The 17,190-nt window shown below is 40.3% G+C and overlaps 2 protein-coding genes across 2 annotated transcripts; both read right to left on the reverse strand.

Moving 5' to 3' along the window:
• Positions 1-3,837: 3,837 nt before the first annotated feature.
• On the reverse strand, positions 3,838-7,195 carry LOC306784440 (group XIIA secretory phospholipase A2-like). Its single transcript, XM_079278430.1, has 5 exons — positions 6,618-7,195; positions 6,199-6,354; positions 5,878-5,954; positions 5,216-5,381; positions 3,838-4,451 (listed from the first exon to the last, which is right to left on the reverse strand). Exons 1-5 carry the CDS (start codon positions 6,865-6,867, stop codon positions 4,333-4,335), a joined length of 768 nt encoding a protein of 255 aa, XP_079134556.1. The 5' UTR covers positions 6,868-7,195; the 3' UTR covers positions 3,838-4,332.
• Positions 7,196-11,665: 4,470 nt separating this feature from the next.
• LOC306785034 (adenylate kinase 7-like) lies at positions 11,666-16,919 on the reverse strand (the record flags this gene model as incomplete). Its single annotated transcript, XM_079279261.1, has 18 exons — positions 11,666-11,701; positions 11,811-11,969; positions 12,100-12,317; positions 12,821-13,018; positions 13,153-13,218; positions 13,305-13,433; positions 13,743-13,848; positions 13,988-14,116; positions 14,304-14,453; positions 14,579-14,656; positions 14,870-14,960; positions 15,093-15,181; positions 15,299-15,382; positions 15,535-15,645; positions 15,724-15,818; positions 15,903-16,017; positions 16,587-16,736; positions 16,836-16,919. 18 exons carry the CDS (start codon positions 16,917-16,919, stop codon positions 11,666-11,668), a joined length of 2,088 nt encoding a protein of 695 aa, XP_079135387.1.
• Positions 16,920-17,190: the final 271 nt, after the last annotated feature.

Below are 17,190 nucleotides of genomic sequence, written 5' to 3' on the forward strand. Positions count from 1 at the left end.
CATGAAATATGGCCTTACAAACTGTCCATATACACATACATGAATACAAAACAACAATCCAGAATAAAGCCAATGTGTAAGAATGTTTGACTAGCTAGCTTCTAAGCTAAGCCGTGGCTATGGTCTCACATGGAAATAGCATTTTCATAATTTGCTCCTGATAAATACTGAAAAAGTTGCCTTTTGAAGCAGACTAGCGGTGGCTTTGTGTTAGTTGGTGGCTTGTGAATGTGACTTTTTTTAAATAAATGTTTTTCTTCCTACCTCAGTCCGCCCTGATGCCGCCCTTGTGCCCGACGACCCGGTCCTTCCTGATTACGAGGACGAGGAGGAAGAGGTTGGCGTTGGTGCGGATCCTGTGGACGGGCTTCAGGAGGCTGAGGGTGAGCTGCAGTTCCCACCACCACACTTTGTGATGGAGGGACAACAAGGCTTTGTTCCTCTTCCTGTTTACTACCCTGTTTACTACCCTGTTTACTACCCTGTTTACTACCCTGCATTCCCTCACGCTGACCCTGACCCTGCTTTCCCTCACGCTGACCCTGACCCTGCTTTCCCTCACACTGACCCTGACATTGCTTTCCCTCACGCTGACCCTGACCCTGCTTTCCCTCACGCTGACCCTGACCCTGCTTTCCCTCACGCTGACCCTGACATTGCTTTCCCTCACGCTGACCCTGCTTTTCGTGGCGCTGAACCTTTTGATTATAATGCTTTTGATGCTGCTTTTGAGCGTATTATTGACAGGTACAGGTATGGGCTACCTGAAGAGGAGGAGGACCCTGAGATTGATGTTGTCGGACTTGAGGACGAGGATCTTGAAGACATAGTTCCTTCAACTTCTGGCCTCGGCTCCTTCACAAAACGACGCAGGGAAGAGCGCGACGACGAGCAGGAGGCTGCTATGAAGAGACCGAGGTGGTCCGAAGACAGCGACTCGGATTGACTCTACGATGGGACGGGCTAACAATCCTCCCAGAAACGTCATCGGAGCAACCACTGAGTCCACATCGAAGCAGGACCAGTGGTTCTCATGGTAGTCTTTGCATCTGGCAGGGCTGATGACACCCCATGTAGCGCCTTGCACTGGGGCCGTTGGATTGACCCACTTTAACCCTGAGGGCCTCATATCTGCACGCTGGATCGATCAACCTTTATTTCATCCTGAGTGCTGTCCTTTGCATCTTCAAGGCTGGAGAAAACCCATGTAGCGTCTTGCACTGGGGCTTTTCTGTAGTATCTCTTCATTTTTTCACAGCTCAACCTTTCTTTATTCTTGAGGGCTGGCCTTTGCCTCTGGCTGAGCTAGTGACACCCCATGTAGCGCCTTGCACTGGGGCTTTTCTATCGTATCTACTCGTTTATGCATGCTGGATGGACCAGGGAAACTCCCCAAAGACCCTGATTTCCCTAACGCTGACCCATATGATGGTGACGCTTTTAATGCTGCTTTTGAGTGTATTATTGACAGGTACAGGTATGGGCTACCTGAGGAGGAGGAGGAGGACCCTGAGATCGATGTCGTCGGCCTTGAGGACTCCTCCAGGGAAGAGAGCGACGACGAGGAGGAGGCTGCTGCGAAGAGGCCGAGGTGGTCCGAAGAGAGCGACTCGGATTGACTCTACGATGGGACTGGCTGACAGTGTGTTCCCTTTGGTGGGAAGTAAGTAGGAGCTTCTGTTTTGTTGAGAAAGTGACCTAGAATAGTTTACAACATAAAAACAAAGTAATACTATGTAACATACCTACAAACTGTATGCTACGTCTATTTGTTCATAATTCATTTCATTCATTTTCAGTCATTCAAAGTTTATTTGTCCGTCTTACTTACTATATGAATAATTTAGTGTCTTTGATTCAATGAATACAATATTATTTGTCTTACCGTTGTCTTTATTTTCCTCTCTCTCACTCCACCTCCTGAGCCGCTACCTTTCACGCTGGACTAAAAGATGAGTATGAGCATATACTTATATGTAGTTTTATAAACTTAGTTCAGGAACAGGGCCACGCCCAGAACACTGCTCATTTCCTCTGCACAAAGTATTTAAGCACAACGAACCCGTTCACTTCCTCTTCGACTCTGTCTTCACATCCCTCCCCAACCCCGTTTTTGTCCTCCTATCTCTCTCGCTCTCTCTTGCAGGATTACAGGAACAACAGGGGACTCTGCACCGCCGGAGCTTCCGAAGAGACGGCCCCCACCCTACAGTCTCCATTCCCCCCGTTCCCGCCAGCCGCCGGACATCAACGGTCCCCCATCGATCGCCTAACTTCCTTTCCACAAACCCTCATTTCTTCTTCCTTACATCCCTTCATCCCTACCCTACATCCCTTCATCCCTACCCTACATCCCTTCATCTCTTCATCCCCACCCCACATCCCTTCATCCCTCTACCCCTACCCTATATCTATTCATCCCTCGACCCCTTCCGCTTCTTGAATCTAACAATCATTCCACTATGCAATAAACCTCTCGAAACTCATACTGTTATTTCCGTGGTCTTTGTTAGTGAAATAAATATATATATATATATAAAGTAATGTGTGTTATTGTGTAAACACAGAAACACAGATAATTAATGAGGACGTTTCTATATTTACAGATGTTTCCTGGTCATTCTTCTGCAGGATTGTGTGAACTGCTCCGACTCATTTCTCAACTTCACTGGTTTGGTGTTGCATTCAATAAAACACTCGAGTCCTCTAAAGTCACACGTTTGTATTGTGAGATTTGTTTTGGTTCAACTTCAGTCATGTTGAGTTCCTGTGAAGCTTCTTAAATAGTGAATATAACATGTATAGTGGCTTAAAACAGCTTTGCATCTGTCACCAAGCAGCTACACCGAGTCATGAGGATTACTTTGTAGAACACAGGATTTTAAATCAGTCCATACACAGATCAAAGCATTGCCACATATCCAACAGCTCTGAGAAACCATCAACGGTCAGGGAGGTAAGAAGATGAACACATAAGACGGATTGTAAACACTTCAGGAATAATAAGTATTTCATTAGGTAATTAAGCATTAACTTGGGTTTGTTAGACGGAAAAAAACAATGCTTTCTCCACACATACAACTAACAGGCCATGCTGGCAGTAAAGATGTGATGATCATTAAACAAAAAACATTGAAGGATGAAAAATTGAGGAAAAAAATCATTGCTACTCTTTGATACCACTCTACAAAAAAATGAACCAAAAAAAAAAAGGGAATTATGTCCTGGGTACCATGGCGGTACCCAGAGGTACCGCCATGCTGTTACAGAACAGCGTGAGTTTGTGCGTGTTGTTTTGCTTCCGGGGTCAGACGCTGACCCCGGAAGCAAAACAGTCAGACAGACCGGTGTCCACCGAAAACGTTATATTTACCACAATTTAAGCTTCTGCATTTTCCAAATGCACAAGTATTATTGTTCGGTTTGTAAGCCTTGTACCGAAACGAATACGTGATGTTACACCACTAGAAACAAATAACCGTAGCTGTGGCGCCATCATGAGGTTAGTAGGTGGTAAGACAGCAGTGAAGGCCCAGGTATAAAATGCACGGCCCACCACTGGTTTCTACAATAATGTCGATGACAAGTGACACACAGAATTATCAATAAAAGCATGTTTCTTCATATTTATGACATTTAATCCAGTGTTATCACAGTGGTGCAATCCCCATCATGTGATACAGGAAAACATTTTACACATACACAAGGAACAGACTTATTATTCATCACATGTTCCTATTTGGGTTATGGGCGAGGGAACTGTGCGGTAATGGTATATTTAAGTAAAAGTATTATATGTTAAATAATTTATTGACTAAATATATTTGGTGTGTAATACAGGGAAATAAAGACAAAAGGTCTGAAACTTAGTCAGTTTAGGAACTTCCTTGTAAGAACAGCTCAATTTACATTACTCTGTTTTACCCATAATAAGTGCCAAAATACATTGTTTTTTTTAATACCACAAACCTTTGGGAATTATTAGGAATTTAGTAACCCATAAAATACAGTGTTGGCTGCTACCCAAACATCGAAGAGCCAGGGAAACTGACCACGCTGTCTCCAGTCCATCAAATGACAAACACATTACACCGTAATAATAAACTGCATAGATATAGATATTACATGTTCACTAGCTATTTTCACATTCACTTTGTCTAATAGATGTCTACATTTCAAAACTCCAATAAAAGAGAGACGATGGACACAAGTCAGTGCGGGCCAAAGAAGCTCCATCCCTGAGCAAATCTGAAAGACAACTTTACTGCTGGGCTCCTTCTGTCAGTGCTGCGCTTTCAATCAGTCCTTTCCAGTCTTGGTCCTGTGGCGCTGTCACAGATCACTCTTCACTTCATACTGACACACACAAGACTCTCTCTGGCTGTCCAGGTATGGCTTACATCCCATGTGCATAACAGCGTCAAACAGCAGAGTCACTGCTGACTCACAAGCTGCCAAGAAGGACAGAAAAGAAAGAAGATCATGAGCTAATAAACAGGTGAGCTAGTTTAATAACAGGTACCTGTTAACACCTTACTGCAAGTGAGTCAGACAAACTTTGTGTGCATTTAAATACAGTATACATTACTGATCAAATACAGATTTTATTGTAGACTAAAGATACATTGAATATTTACTTTTGTTTTGAAAATAAAATGACATAGCAATATCTTAGTCACACTCACGGCAGCATAGGGAGGAAATTAGGACGAGAGGTTGGATTGTAATTTAATCTCAATCCTAAAATATAGCATTTGAGACATTTTCATAAATATAGTCACGATCAGACCGATTCTAATGTACAAATGAATGACCGACAGGACGAGCGTGATGTTGTAGTTATGAGTCAAGACTCACAGTATGCTTAAACAGTAACTATCTTACCCTCTGCTGGACATGCTGTGTTTTACAGTGTACACTTAATTTGCACCAGCTCTGTAACTTCCATATTTATCCTTGAACTACAGAAGATAATGAATTTGTTGATTTCATAAGATGTCAATGAAAATGTTTGCAAATGTCTACCACTGAAGCATAGCTTCTTCCCAACATGTTGTGCAAACGGTCCAACACTTTCTTTATTGTATTACTTACACCCGTGCTTTTCCTACTGCAACATGTTACTTTTAATCAGCAACATCATAACAATTCAACTATGAATGCAAGTGAAGTGTGCACAACATCTAGAAATGAGACCATCGGCTCAGCCTCTTACCTTGGACACTCTGGGCCAATCCCAGAGTCCTTTGCACATTCCTGCAGATTGTCTCCAGACAGTCCTGGAACTGCTCGTCGCAGTCGTGCTTCTCACTGCCGCAGGTGTCGTAGCAGCGGTCATGTTGGTTACAACATTTGGTCATAGACGGGATGCCAATGTCAAACTGCAAAAAAATAATGTATTTATAATGTATTTTAGAATGACAATCAAATGTTGCTGCCAGTAGGAGGCATGCATTTCCCTCAATTCAAAAGACGTGATAATGGTTCAGTAAATTATGAAAAATTAAGTTTCAGCAATGACAAAAAAAAAAATAACACAATTCACACAGCAAGTAAGAAAATTGAACATAACACAACCATTGCTCAAATATGTGAAAAAGACGAGTAAAATAAAGTATGTTATTTGTTCACCATTTAGTATCTTGTAGAAAATCCAAACAACATATTGACTATTTGTTTTATTTTTTTACATTACCGCACAACACTAATGGTCATTTTATACAAGAACCCCTGACATTTGGTTATTAAAGAGTTGTTTATTTCTGACATCGACCTGATTTGTTTGCAATATAAAAACATCTGGAACATCAGGAATAACACGATAAGTGTGCTTGTCCAAAACAAGTAAGGAACCTCCATAACTCTCTGTCAGACTACCTGAAATCCAAACAGGGGGGAGCCACATCCGTTGGGTGGTGGTTTCTTGTATCCGGGACGAGGTGACGGCTTGTAACCTGTGAGAGAGGAGCAAAGGTGGAGATGTGTCTTGTTCTGTCAGTTGTCTTGCTTGTCAGAGATAACTACACCAGTCCACCATGATCAATTGGCTTACTGTGCAATAATGTGTATCTCCTGGCTCCCAAGTGTTGTATGAACTCACATTTACTGTCGCCTAGTATTTAATATAGTTCTTTTTTTTGACTTGACATAGCAAGCTCAGGGTTGAATAATTAATAACAAATAAAGAAGCTGGCTTACCATCTGTACACTTATAATGACACAACCCGTCATCGCCACCAAACAAGTCCAGTGCTGCATTCAGGTACGTGTCAATCTTGTGTATTCCGTTACGGATTGTTTTCATAGTCATCCTCCAGTCTGGAGTCTCTGGCTCTTGATTGCACGCGGACACACCTGTGAGACATCCGCAATGGTACAAACTCAAGAGAAACACACAGATGTGGCTGTGGTACTAGTGCATCGTCACTATAGCTTGTTCTGCTGTTGGTGAAGGTGTGTGCCGCTGCTGTAGACAAAAAAATATTATGACTGAGGTCGGGTAGAAAGAATATGGACCATGTCACCAATTACACCTACACACAAAGATCAGTATTCAAAACCATATGTTCATGCTGTTCTACATTAATGAAAGGAATACATTGCGTCGGCTCACTTACAGGAAGGGAAGCCACCTCCAAAGAACATGTTGAAGAGGTCCTCAGGAGTGATGTCGGCCTCGAAGCCCCTGTGGAAGTCAAAGCCTGCTCCTCCTCCATGCGAGTGACCCGGGCTGCTCGGCTCCTCTCCTCCCGTCAGGTCATACTGCCGTCTTTTGTCTGGGTTGCTCAGCACTGCGTATGAATTACCGATCTCTGGAGGAGGACCCAAATGATGTATCAAGGAGGGGAAGAAATTATGGACGTACATTATTTCAAACTGTGTTTTTCTAAGTTTCAAAAGGTACAGTTCACTCACTAAGCTACTAACTAATGGGACAGGCTTCTCCTTCCAAAACACATGCGGGTCTATACTTCATTTTCATTCTTATTGTGAGCCAATAAACACATCAAGATTGTTAAATATGTTCTCTTACATCACCAATAGAGAAAAAAAAAAGTTAGAATCATGTTTTGACTGTGACATAATACCGTCACTGCAAAAAAAACAAAAGAAAAAACCCATGATGTAAATTTCAGGTCATGTTGCCCTTTTACTTTTACTTCACTACATTTGGCAAAGAAAACTGATACTTTTACTCCGATACATTTCCCCTGAAACCTTCGTTGACAAAATCAAATCTATCTTCAGAAACAAAATGAATCACGAGAGCAGCGTCGGGGACTGTGGTGAAACAGACTGCAAGCAAGCAGGTTTGGTGAATCAGTGGTCCTAGCAGCAAGTTAAATTGTTGGTTAATCACGTTAATGCGCAATTGCAAACAAGTGCTCTCAAAGCCGCGGTGTTTTGATTCCAGTGATGCCAGGATGCTACATGCTATAAGCTAGCGGGCGACAACATGAGTAGCATTCCACACAGGACGGGTGGGATGAGGCGAGGTGGGTCAAACAAACACTGTGTTTCCTCCAGGAGGCCGCAGTTTGTGCCGTGTGTGAAACGAGAAGCCAATGTTGATTTATTTGTGACGTCACTTCCGTACTTAAGCAACGCCACTTCCGTAGATATTTTAACGCAAACCACGATCTTTTCCTAAACCTAACTAATTAGTTTCATCGCCTAAACCTTAGTTGTTTCCTGTGAAGATGGAAGTTTATTTTGAAAAGACAGTATGCATGTAACAAGCGAAAACAGACTCATGTTGCTGGACTTTTGCAGGAAAAACGCACGAAAAATGAGGAGTAACTTTTCGTAAGATATCAATAAAACGGGTATGAATTGATATCATTGTATAAAGAACGACATGAGAATATCAATCTCATGTCTGAAAGTTGAATTAGCAATAATCAGTCTTTTAAAGTGATTAGTGACTCGTCTAAAACATTTAAAAAAGGAATAACTTCAATAGAATCATTCTATACACTGTAGCTTCTTTACATTCTAATACAATGTAACTTCTTTACATTATAATACAATGTAACTTCTTTACATTCTATTAGAATGTGAAGAAGTTGCATTCTAATACAATGTAACTTCTTTACATTCTAATACAATGTAGCTTCTTTACATTCCAATACAATGTAACTTCTTTACATTCTAATACAATGTAGCTTCTTTACATTCTATTAGAATGTAACTTCTTTACATTCTAATACAATGTAGCTTCTTTACATTCTAATACAATGTAACTTCTTTACATTCCATGAGAATGTAAAGAAGCTACATTGTATTAGAATGTAACTTCTTTACATTCTAATACAATGTAGCTTCTTTACATTCTAATACAATGTAACTTCTTTACATTCTAATACAATGTAGCTTCTTTACATTCTAATACAATGTAACTTCTTTACATTCTAATAGAATTGTATTTTGAAGATGAACAGGACATTTTTCAGTTTCCAGTAATGACTGGGTTGTTACTTTCGCTGCTGCTTTAGTATTGATCATGTTTTGATATTTGAGTCATGTTGTGGATGAGCAGATGGAGTTATGATGGCAGCAGTCGCCCAATTGCAGATTCAGCTTGAGCAAAACCTTTATTGTGTTCAAATCAGGCCCATAGGAGTTTACAAGGCAGGTGTCCTTTCTCTAAACACTGACCTGATGCATCAAGTGGATATTTTTTGCTGAACATAATATTATGCATTTGCCCTCTACATCCTCTAGTCTAATGAGCAGACTTATAAACGCACTGTTACAACTCCTTCATAGTGTCATATTGCTTTTCGGAGAATTATGATGATAAGTTCATAATAGATGCAAAAGTATACTTATGTACAATATATTATGTTGAACATTGTTGCTCCTGAATGGATCACAGCCAACCCAATTATTGTCAACACAGCTCATGTCATTGGTCATGGTGCCACAGCACTTAAAATAATAAACTTCATAATTCTCAAAATTCTGACCCTTTGCTTTTTTATTAACAGCATTTACTTGTACTTTTACTTTCAATACTTAAGTACATTTAATATCAGAAAATTACTTTTGATACTTAAGTACAATAAATATCAGATACTTTAAGACTTTTACTCAAGTAGTATTCTAATACTTTTACTGGAGTCATTTTCCAGCAAGGTATCTTTACTTTTACTCAAGTGTGGCTTTTGGGTACTTTATACACCACTGCTTGTTTCCCGCTTTGAACAGCGACACAGCAGACTTTGTGCTTTTACCTTCCCTGTTAAGTGTCGTGCATTTGAGTCGTATTTACTCAATAAAATGTGTTTCTCACCAGCAGTGCACTGGTGGCAGACATACTCAGATCTTTTAGTTGTACAAAAGTAGAACTACAATGTAGGAATACTTTGAAAACTATTTGCATCAACATCTACTTAAAGGAACAAATATAGCAGTGAAGAATGGCCCATTTCATAACAATGTAAATTATATCCGTATTTTTACAATCCTGTGGTTGTTGTGCAAATTAGCACAGAAAACAATGAACTCATTAGGTTAAGTATGTAACTCTTTCTGTGTAAAATGTACTGTAAACAGCAGGAGCGCACATGTAAACACATACTTGTGTTGACAATGACAAAATAATAGTTGTTTAAACTGCAGGGTTCAGTTTACTGAGTAAAGCAAACACCACACAGTTGTTTTTTCTTACTCTTACCACAGCACAGGTAGTACTGGTTAAATAATTAGCTTCAGGTGTAGGAGATTTAATCAGCCTCATGTCTGGACCAGACACTACTATCATTTTAGAATTTAAAGGCAGTAGAGTAGGGTTTCAGTATGTCAAATGTCAGGAAAGTTACTGCACAATAACCTCAGGATATGATCCCCAAAGCTACAGAAACAATTACATTGCTTTTAAAGCTTTAACAACCTGTAAAAGGCTGTTCTTGCCATTTTATTGTGGTCATACTTTGTACATAAAGAGACGGGGACAGGAAGCGCTTCAGTTGTGATTTAGTTTCCATATGAGTGAGCCGGCAAACAGCTTCTAATTAGCTGCTTGATTGCACAGATTCTCAGTCACAAACCAGACACCAGATTGACCTCCACAACAAGCAGAGCAAACATTCAAATTTAATTTTACAACAATATCAGAACAAAGGCCCTTTTCCAAAGTCAGACTCATGTGTGTATGAAAGCTCAACAAAGCAAGACAATGCATCGTATAGCTCTATTGTCTTCAGGTTGAATTGAGAGAAACGGAAACACTGAAACAGACATTTCAATACTTGAATACAGGTGCTTGTCTCTCTTTTATGCCTCTGTCAAGTCTCGAGATAGAATTCCTGCACCACCTTGTGTTGAAGAAGCAGACTTGTAGCCTGAATGAAAGTTGAACGATTCACATATGAAAGAAATATATTTTGATAATTTTGGATTGTAGGAATAAGTTTTGTTTTCATTCTGGCTTTTTTATGAGCAAAGGAAGAATTATTACATTTATTTTTAGTGATAAATATCATAACAAAATGTGAGTAACCATGTTTTCTTTCAGCAGTGAAATATTGGAATGATGTTGATTTTGATCTTATGCATTTTTTTTATAAATTCGTTTGTATTCCGTCTCTACTGTCTCAACTTCAGCAGGAAGATTGTTGTGTTACGTCTTTGCTGGATTATAACCGGTCAGCACGCTTCTTCCAGTAAGCTCTGACTCTTCATCAGAGTGGGAGTTGAGTCAGAGACCAGATGGAGGCTGTAAAAGGACCGATCTGAAATGAGTGGAAACCTGGCAGGAATATCAAGCTTCCTAACAAACACTGCGCCAGGAGAAACATTGGTATTTTTTCATGTTAAAAGTGTAGTTCTTAGTGTTATGAATGTGTATACTTATACCATATCACAATATACCTGTGAAGTATTGTATTACTCTCTGTGTGTTTGTGTACTATGTTAAAGCACAGTTTGAATTAAGTTAGTTGTTTTTTTAATTTGACGGTTATAAGTATTGGTGTAAGTATAATGAGTGTTATGCACACACGTTTCTCTGGGTGAAGTCATTCATAGTTTGGCTTTCATATTCCCAATGTGCAGGACCCAACACTTTATTTTCCACTTTGACGGCGAGCTGAGATTCTTTCTGACATCTGATTTCCAATCAATCAATACGTGTATGAAGGTGTAGACCCTCCAATGGAGCATTTGACCTCTGACCTTCTAGTCATTAACAATCCCTTTACGTTTACATCTGCAGACTGGATGGGAAACACAACCCTTTATTAATATGTATACAGAATTTATAATGACAAATTAATGACACAACAGCTGCTCTTATTAATGGCTTATGAATTATCTAACAAGGAGTATTAAATAGTTTAGTATCCATTACTAAACTCATTCGTTGGTACATCTTTTATAAAGAGACCTACTCACTGAGAGTAGCATTGACCAGGGACTTAAATAAAGTATTATCTATGCCTGCTCAGTGTTTGCCCTCTTTGCTTCAGGTAAACTAATAAATGACAACAAAAGGCACAAGTCTTATGAATAGAATCTGTGACGTCACATCTACAGGGACAACCTTCTCATGAAATTCCTTCAATCTTTTCATGTTACAATCATCTTTCATTATGTGACTGGAGGAAAAACAAAGGCTCAAATAAATAACACGTATGGGCTCATTTCCTCATTAGATTCATTGTTACTGTTGTTGGTTGTTCCTCAGCAGATGTTCAGCCTGCAAAAACAAAACATGACATATCAGCTGCTGCACCAATTCACTCACACAGTATTTAACAGAAGGCCCCATATATGCCTCAACATGAGAACCTCTACTGTGTAAATACCAGAAAGTCTACGGGGTCCTCTGGTTTGATCTTGCAGCAATCCAACATGGCTTCAGTGAGCGAGGGCATCACGTGCTTCATCAGATAGTTCCTCAGAGGAAGAGAGTGAGCTTCCAGCAGCTCGTACTCCTGTCGCTCCACTTCGGACAAATCCCTCTGCTAAGGAATGATGAAATATTTGAATTGGCTAATCGTATTTACAAGTCATTGTGTTCCAGCGAAGTACATAAACCCGATGCGGCATGGTAATCCATCTCCACCATCTATGAATGCATTACACAACACTCACCCACTCCTCATAGCGAGCAGCCATCTCAGCCAGTGCAGCTTCATTCCTACGTTTCTTCTCAGCAGCGTCTGCAGCCAGTTTCTGCTTCCTCTCTTCATCTTTCTTCCTGTCCTCCTCCTCCTGCTCCTCTGGACTCAGCCCGCAGTTTTTGGGAATCCCCACCATCTCTGTGATCTTCTTCATAACATCTGTGTACTCTGAATCACATGTGGTGACCTCTGGAGGAGGGACAAGACACACTTACTGGTAAGAAACATGACTAAAGGAAACATGACATCCAGCATGTCGATCCTCGTCATTGAAGAAACAGTTTGTTTACTCGGTTTCTTAACAAGAGTTAGATGAGGAGATCGATATGACTCGCATGTCAGTATGGTGGAGCCAGCAGCTGGTTAGCTTAGCTAAGCATAAAGACTGGAAGCAGGGGGAAACAGCTAGCCTGGCAACAAAAGAAAAAGAAAATCTTCTCTACAACAAAGCGAATAAGTATATTTCCCTAAAGGTTGAACTATTCCTCCTGAATCTTAGACATTGTCACTTTTTTCACTTGCCCCGTATTAAAACGTGACACAAAGCGCTGTTAAACACAGACAGACAGAACGGCATGAAAACCGGCTTCCAACGATCAAAACTCACATTTTCTATGATTTAATTCTCCACATCTCAGGTAAATATTCTCTTGATGGTCTAATATGAAATACGTGTCGTTAGAGGAGAGTACCAATATGTTCCAGGAGAACCTCAAGCTCATCAAAGTAGTCCAGCAGGGTTTGCTCCGCCGTACTGAGTTGTCTGTATCTCGTCAGGCGAGGGACAAATTCCTCCTGAGTGGAACGCATTTTCTCTGCAACGCTCTGTGGAAGTCTCTGAGCTCTGTTTGTCAGGAAATCATCTGTCGCGTTGAGGACAAAAATGTGCTCTGCAAAACATGAAGCAAGTAGAATAAGAATGCTTGGTCATATTAGAGAAGAGAGTTTGGGGGATTGCCTGCTATTCCGCAAGAGCTGAATGGTTTGATTTGTGGTTAATTAAAGTAACAAGTACATCAACAACCTGGAGTGATCTGCTCGTTGTACACGGGTTTTTTGGGCGTCACATCCTGGTTCTCTGTTTCCTCATCTGCATGATAAAAACACCACATCTGCATTAGTGTTTTTAATATTAATAAACATCACATCGGAATTAAATGAATGGATGAAACAAACCAGAGAAAATCAGCTTTGCCTGCTCGTAAGACTTCGGGAAGCCATCGAGAACAAATCCTTGGTTCCTGCATGGCTTTGAATTCAGCTTTTCTCTCAAAATGTCAAAAACCAGATGGTCAGCCAGTCGACCTACCGGACCAACACAGTTGTTAGAACCTAAAGTGAGCAACTAAAAGACTCTCTATGCAACAACAACCCTTCAACAATCTAACGACAGACATACCAAATGCAAAGGTCTCAGCAAAATGAGCACAACCTCTTCCTGGATACAAGTCTCTTTCTCACTTTTAATATCTTATAACATTGTGATCAACAGTTTTAGCGTACAAGTTTGAATGAATCCAAGAGCTGCTGTCGTCAAACATCCAAACCACAACGTTTCATAGCAACAAACCAAACCATGTCGCTCTTAGTTTGGTCTGTGGTTCTCTGACTAACCTGCATTCATTTCCATGCTATTGTTAAATTGTTCCAGTTGTTTCTGTGCAGCAGTCGCTGCCTCTTCACTGTCAATGTCAGGGTCAGCTTCATTCACTATCTTCTTCTGCAGCAGAGAACAAGAAACACGAAAAATGAGTCTGTATTGAGTCTTAAATTGCAACGAAGGCCTTCCACAAGAGGGCAGTATATTTCCTTTAGTTGAGTTAGTCTGTCTGGGAGGCAAATGCTTTTATCCCACTGACCAGCTGTGCGATCTTTTCCTCAATGACCTCTTTGATGTTGATGTGGTGTATTTGGTAATGACTGCAGAGCTTCTCTGCAATGGTGGTTTTACCCACAGCTGGAGGTCCAACCAGGAAGATTCTGATTGGCTGTGAAAAATAAACGGGGAAAAAGGGAAATCATGGCAGCTTTTACGCCCCAAATACCCCATCAATGTGTTTGTAATGTTGTGGATTACTTTACTGACACATTGAATCTGGCCATACTGTAGATCTGAGCAACAGAAATGGTTTAAATATATTTTAATCTTTCCTGCTATCTGTACATAACACTCACAAGAAGCTGCCTGGTGTCTTTGTACTCCTCAGCAATGCTCGCCATGTTTTCAACCATCCCAGCTTCAGACGTCCAGCGGAGCCTGAAGGAGTCTTTTATAATGAAAGCATCCAGGCGGAGGTCGATGTTAAGGTAATCCAATTCATCTGGCTGGAATAAATCAAGGGTACGAAAATTAATTCACAAATGTAGAAAGACTTGAATCTGCACATTAAGAGATAATCCAGACTAGATTCTTATTTATTTTAAATAAGAATAAACATTTCACACTGTACCGTAAAAGCCTTCGTGGCGATGGCATCCTGCTCAGGTACCTTGTTCATTTTTCCGGACCCAAGTGTGACGCTTATCCTCTGAAGGGTTAAGAGTCAGAGAATAAGATTAGTTTCGAAGCATTTTTGGAACTTTCTTTTTGTCATTTTCCTTTTGTTCACAGTAGAAAGCTCACAATAGTCCCCAGCTGGATTCTAATCAGTAGTGGGTGACCAGGTCGACCTACAGTAGTGTTTCACAACATCTTAATTTTCTTCAATGTACTGCTGCATTCATGTTTTCAATAAAGTTACCTTTACAATATCCTCTAAAGTGTTCTTGGAGTCATCGACAGCAAGAATGTACTTTGACTTTGGCTTGAGTTCAACGATGTTTTGGATCACTCTGAAAAGGAAAGACAATTCAGCCCTTCAGTAATTATCCCCAAAATATATATATACAGCATATATATATATATATATATATATATATATATATATATATATATATATATAGGAGTACAGAAATTTAAATCACCCTCCAAGATCATTCACGTGAATCATGGGGATGTGATTCGTGCCCTGTCCAAAGAGAGGAACTTTTGGAAACTGCATCAACCAGGACACCTGTTCAAAACACAAAAACATTATTTTTTACAGAACATGATATTGCAAATGAAGGTATTAGTAAATATACACATCCATACACCATACTGAGTTATTACAGTCCACATTCATATCTACCTTGAAGAAGTAGTGAAAGAGGTTCTCTCCTTTTCCATACTGAAGACCACAAGCTACAACATATCCAGTGAGCTTGAACTTTTTCTGTAAGATTGGAAAATCACACAGAATCTGTGACGTTTACATGCATACAACATGTTCATGTTAAAGGCCTTGCTTAATAAATTGCATGGAGTAAAATGCTGCTGGCATATTTGTTGAGTATGTGGAACTTTTCATCCCTAAAGTGTACATACACCTCTACGCAGTTTCAGCACAAGATTCTCCACATTATTGTGTTTTCTGAAATTGGGATGTGGCCTTCTTCTTCTGAACTCTTCCTCTGATAGCAGAACATCTGTTTCTTCCTGAAGAGACAAATTATAACATAAATGGTCGTGTTTTATTCACAGGACGTGTTGGCAAAGATTTTCCTCCAGGCTCACCAGATTCGGTGGCTTGGTCATGGCCCAGGTCATCACACTTGAGACTAAGATGAACATTTTTCGAGACTTGAAGTTCTCCATCTCGGCATTAAGGGCTGTTGTAGAAGACAGAAAACAGCATGACAAAGGAAACAGCAAAGCCAGTCCACTGCATAATAAGCCTATACTTACTCCCTTACCGGTGATTGCCCATGTGGCTTCTTCAATCTGCTGTTGTGTAGCACTTTCTGAGATGTTGTACACCACTACGTCACACTCCAGCAGGCGCTCAAGAAGCTCGTCTCGAGTTGGTGACTGCCAAAAGACATTAGATATACAATTACACATTGTCTGTACTCATAATTTACAAATAGGTATTTTAGTTACTTGTTATGGCAAGTAAAAGCAATACAAAATACTCAATTAAGTAAAAGCCCTGCATTTAAAGTATTATCAGAAAAACATACTTGGCATTAATATGTTAAAACATAAATCGTTTAAAATGAGGCAGTTAAAACATAAAAGTACTCTTTATGCGGAACGACTCAATAACAGAATCTTATATGATTATTGATGATGCATTTTAAAAGCAGCTTTTCATTGGTGTATATAAGGAGCCAATTTTAACTATGGTATGGTTCAATCTATAGCAATGAATCCTATTGTAGGCTATGATTTGTAATTTAAAAAGCTGTGTCATGTAATGTGCAAGTACGGTACCTCAACATCGTAGCCTAAGTATAACGCTTGAGTAGATGTACTTCGTTACTTTCCCCCACTTTACCTGTTGCATTTGAAAGTAAAGCCCGGAAACAATGCATCAAATGTCCGCGTAGACGAACTGAAGCATGACAACGTTACTCGTCATTTAACTCCTGACTCACCGGATACTGCTCAAGCAGAAAGTTGTCTTTCCCATCTTTGGTGGAAGGAGACACAGTTCCCACTATTTGAAAAGCAGGTTCCCTTCGAGGGGAGGCTTCTTCTTCTTCCTCCTCCTCCTCCTCCTCGGCCACGCGCGATGTCGATAAAAACTGTTAAGACGGTCAGAATGAACACTGTAAAACGTGTGGACGACAAGCCATCTTATATTACGTTAGCGGGTCGCAACTAATTAGCTTAGCGAACGTTACCTTAGCGATGTGTTTGGAGGAATATCTGTCGACGTCGTTGATAAAAATACGTTTGGGACGAGTTTGTTGCTTTTTGTCCCCCATTTTTTTTTTAAAGGCGAGGATTTGCGGTTACATATGCCTTCATCTTTTTTTGTAGTAACGATTAACTTTATGACATAAAGGAATTGTGTTAAAGCTCTTACTGACGAAGTAGTACAGCTAGTTATTGCTGTTGCTTCCGGGGTCCGTTACTATGGACTCACTTCGGTTGCCACGGCCCCAGCATGAGAAGGATAGTGATTAACCCCCGCTGGATCATCGTCACAATCAACGCAATGTATGAGGGCCGGGAGTGATCAGGTCCAACCCCTTT

Source organism: Melanostigma gelatinosum (assembly GCF_949748355.1).
Source record: "Melanostigma gelatinosum genome assembly, chromosome: 11".
NCBI classification, from domain to species: domain Eukaryota; kingdom Metazoa; phylum Chordata; class Actinopteri; order Perciformes; family Zoarcidae; genus Melanostigma; species Melanostigma gelatinosum.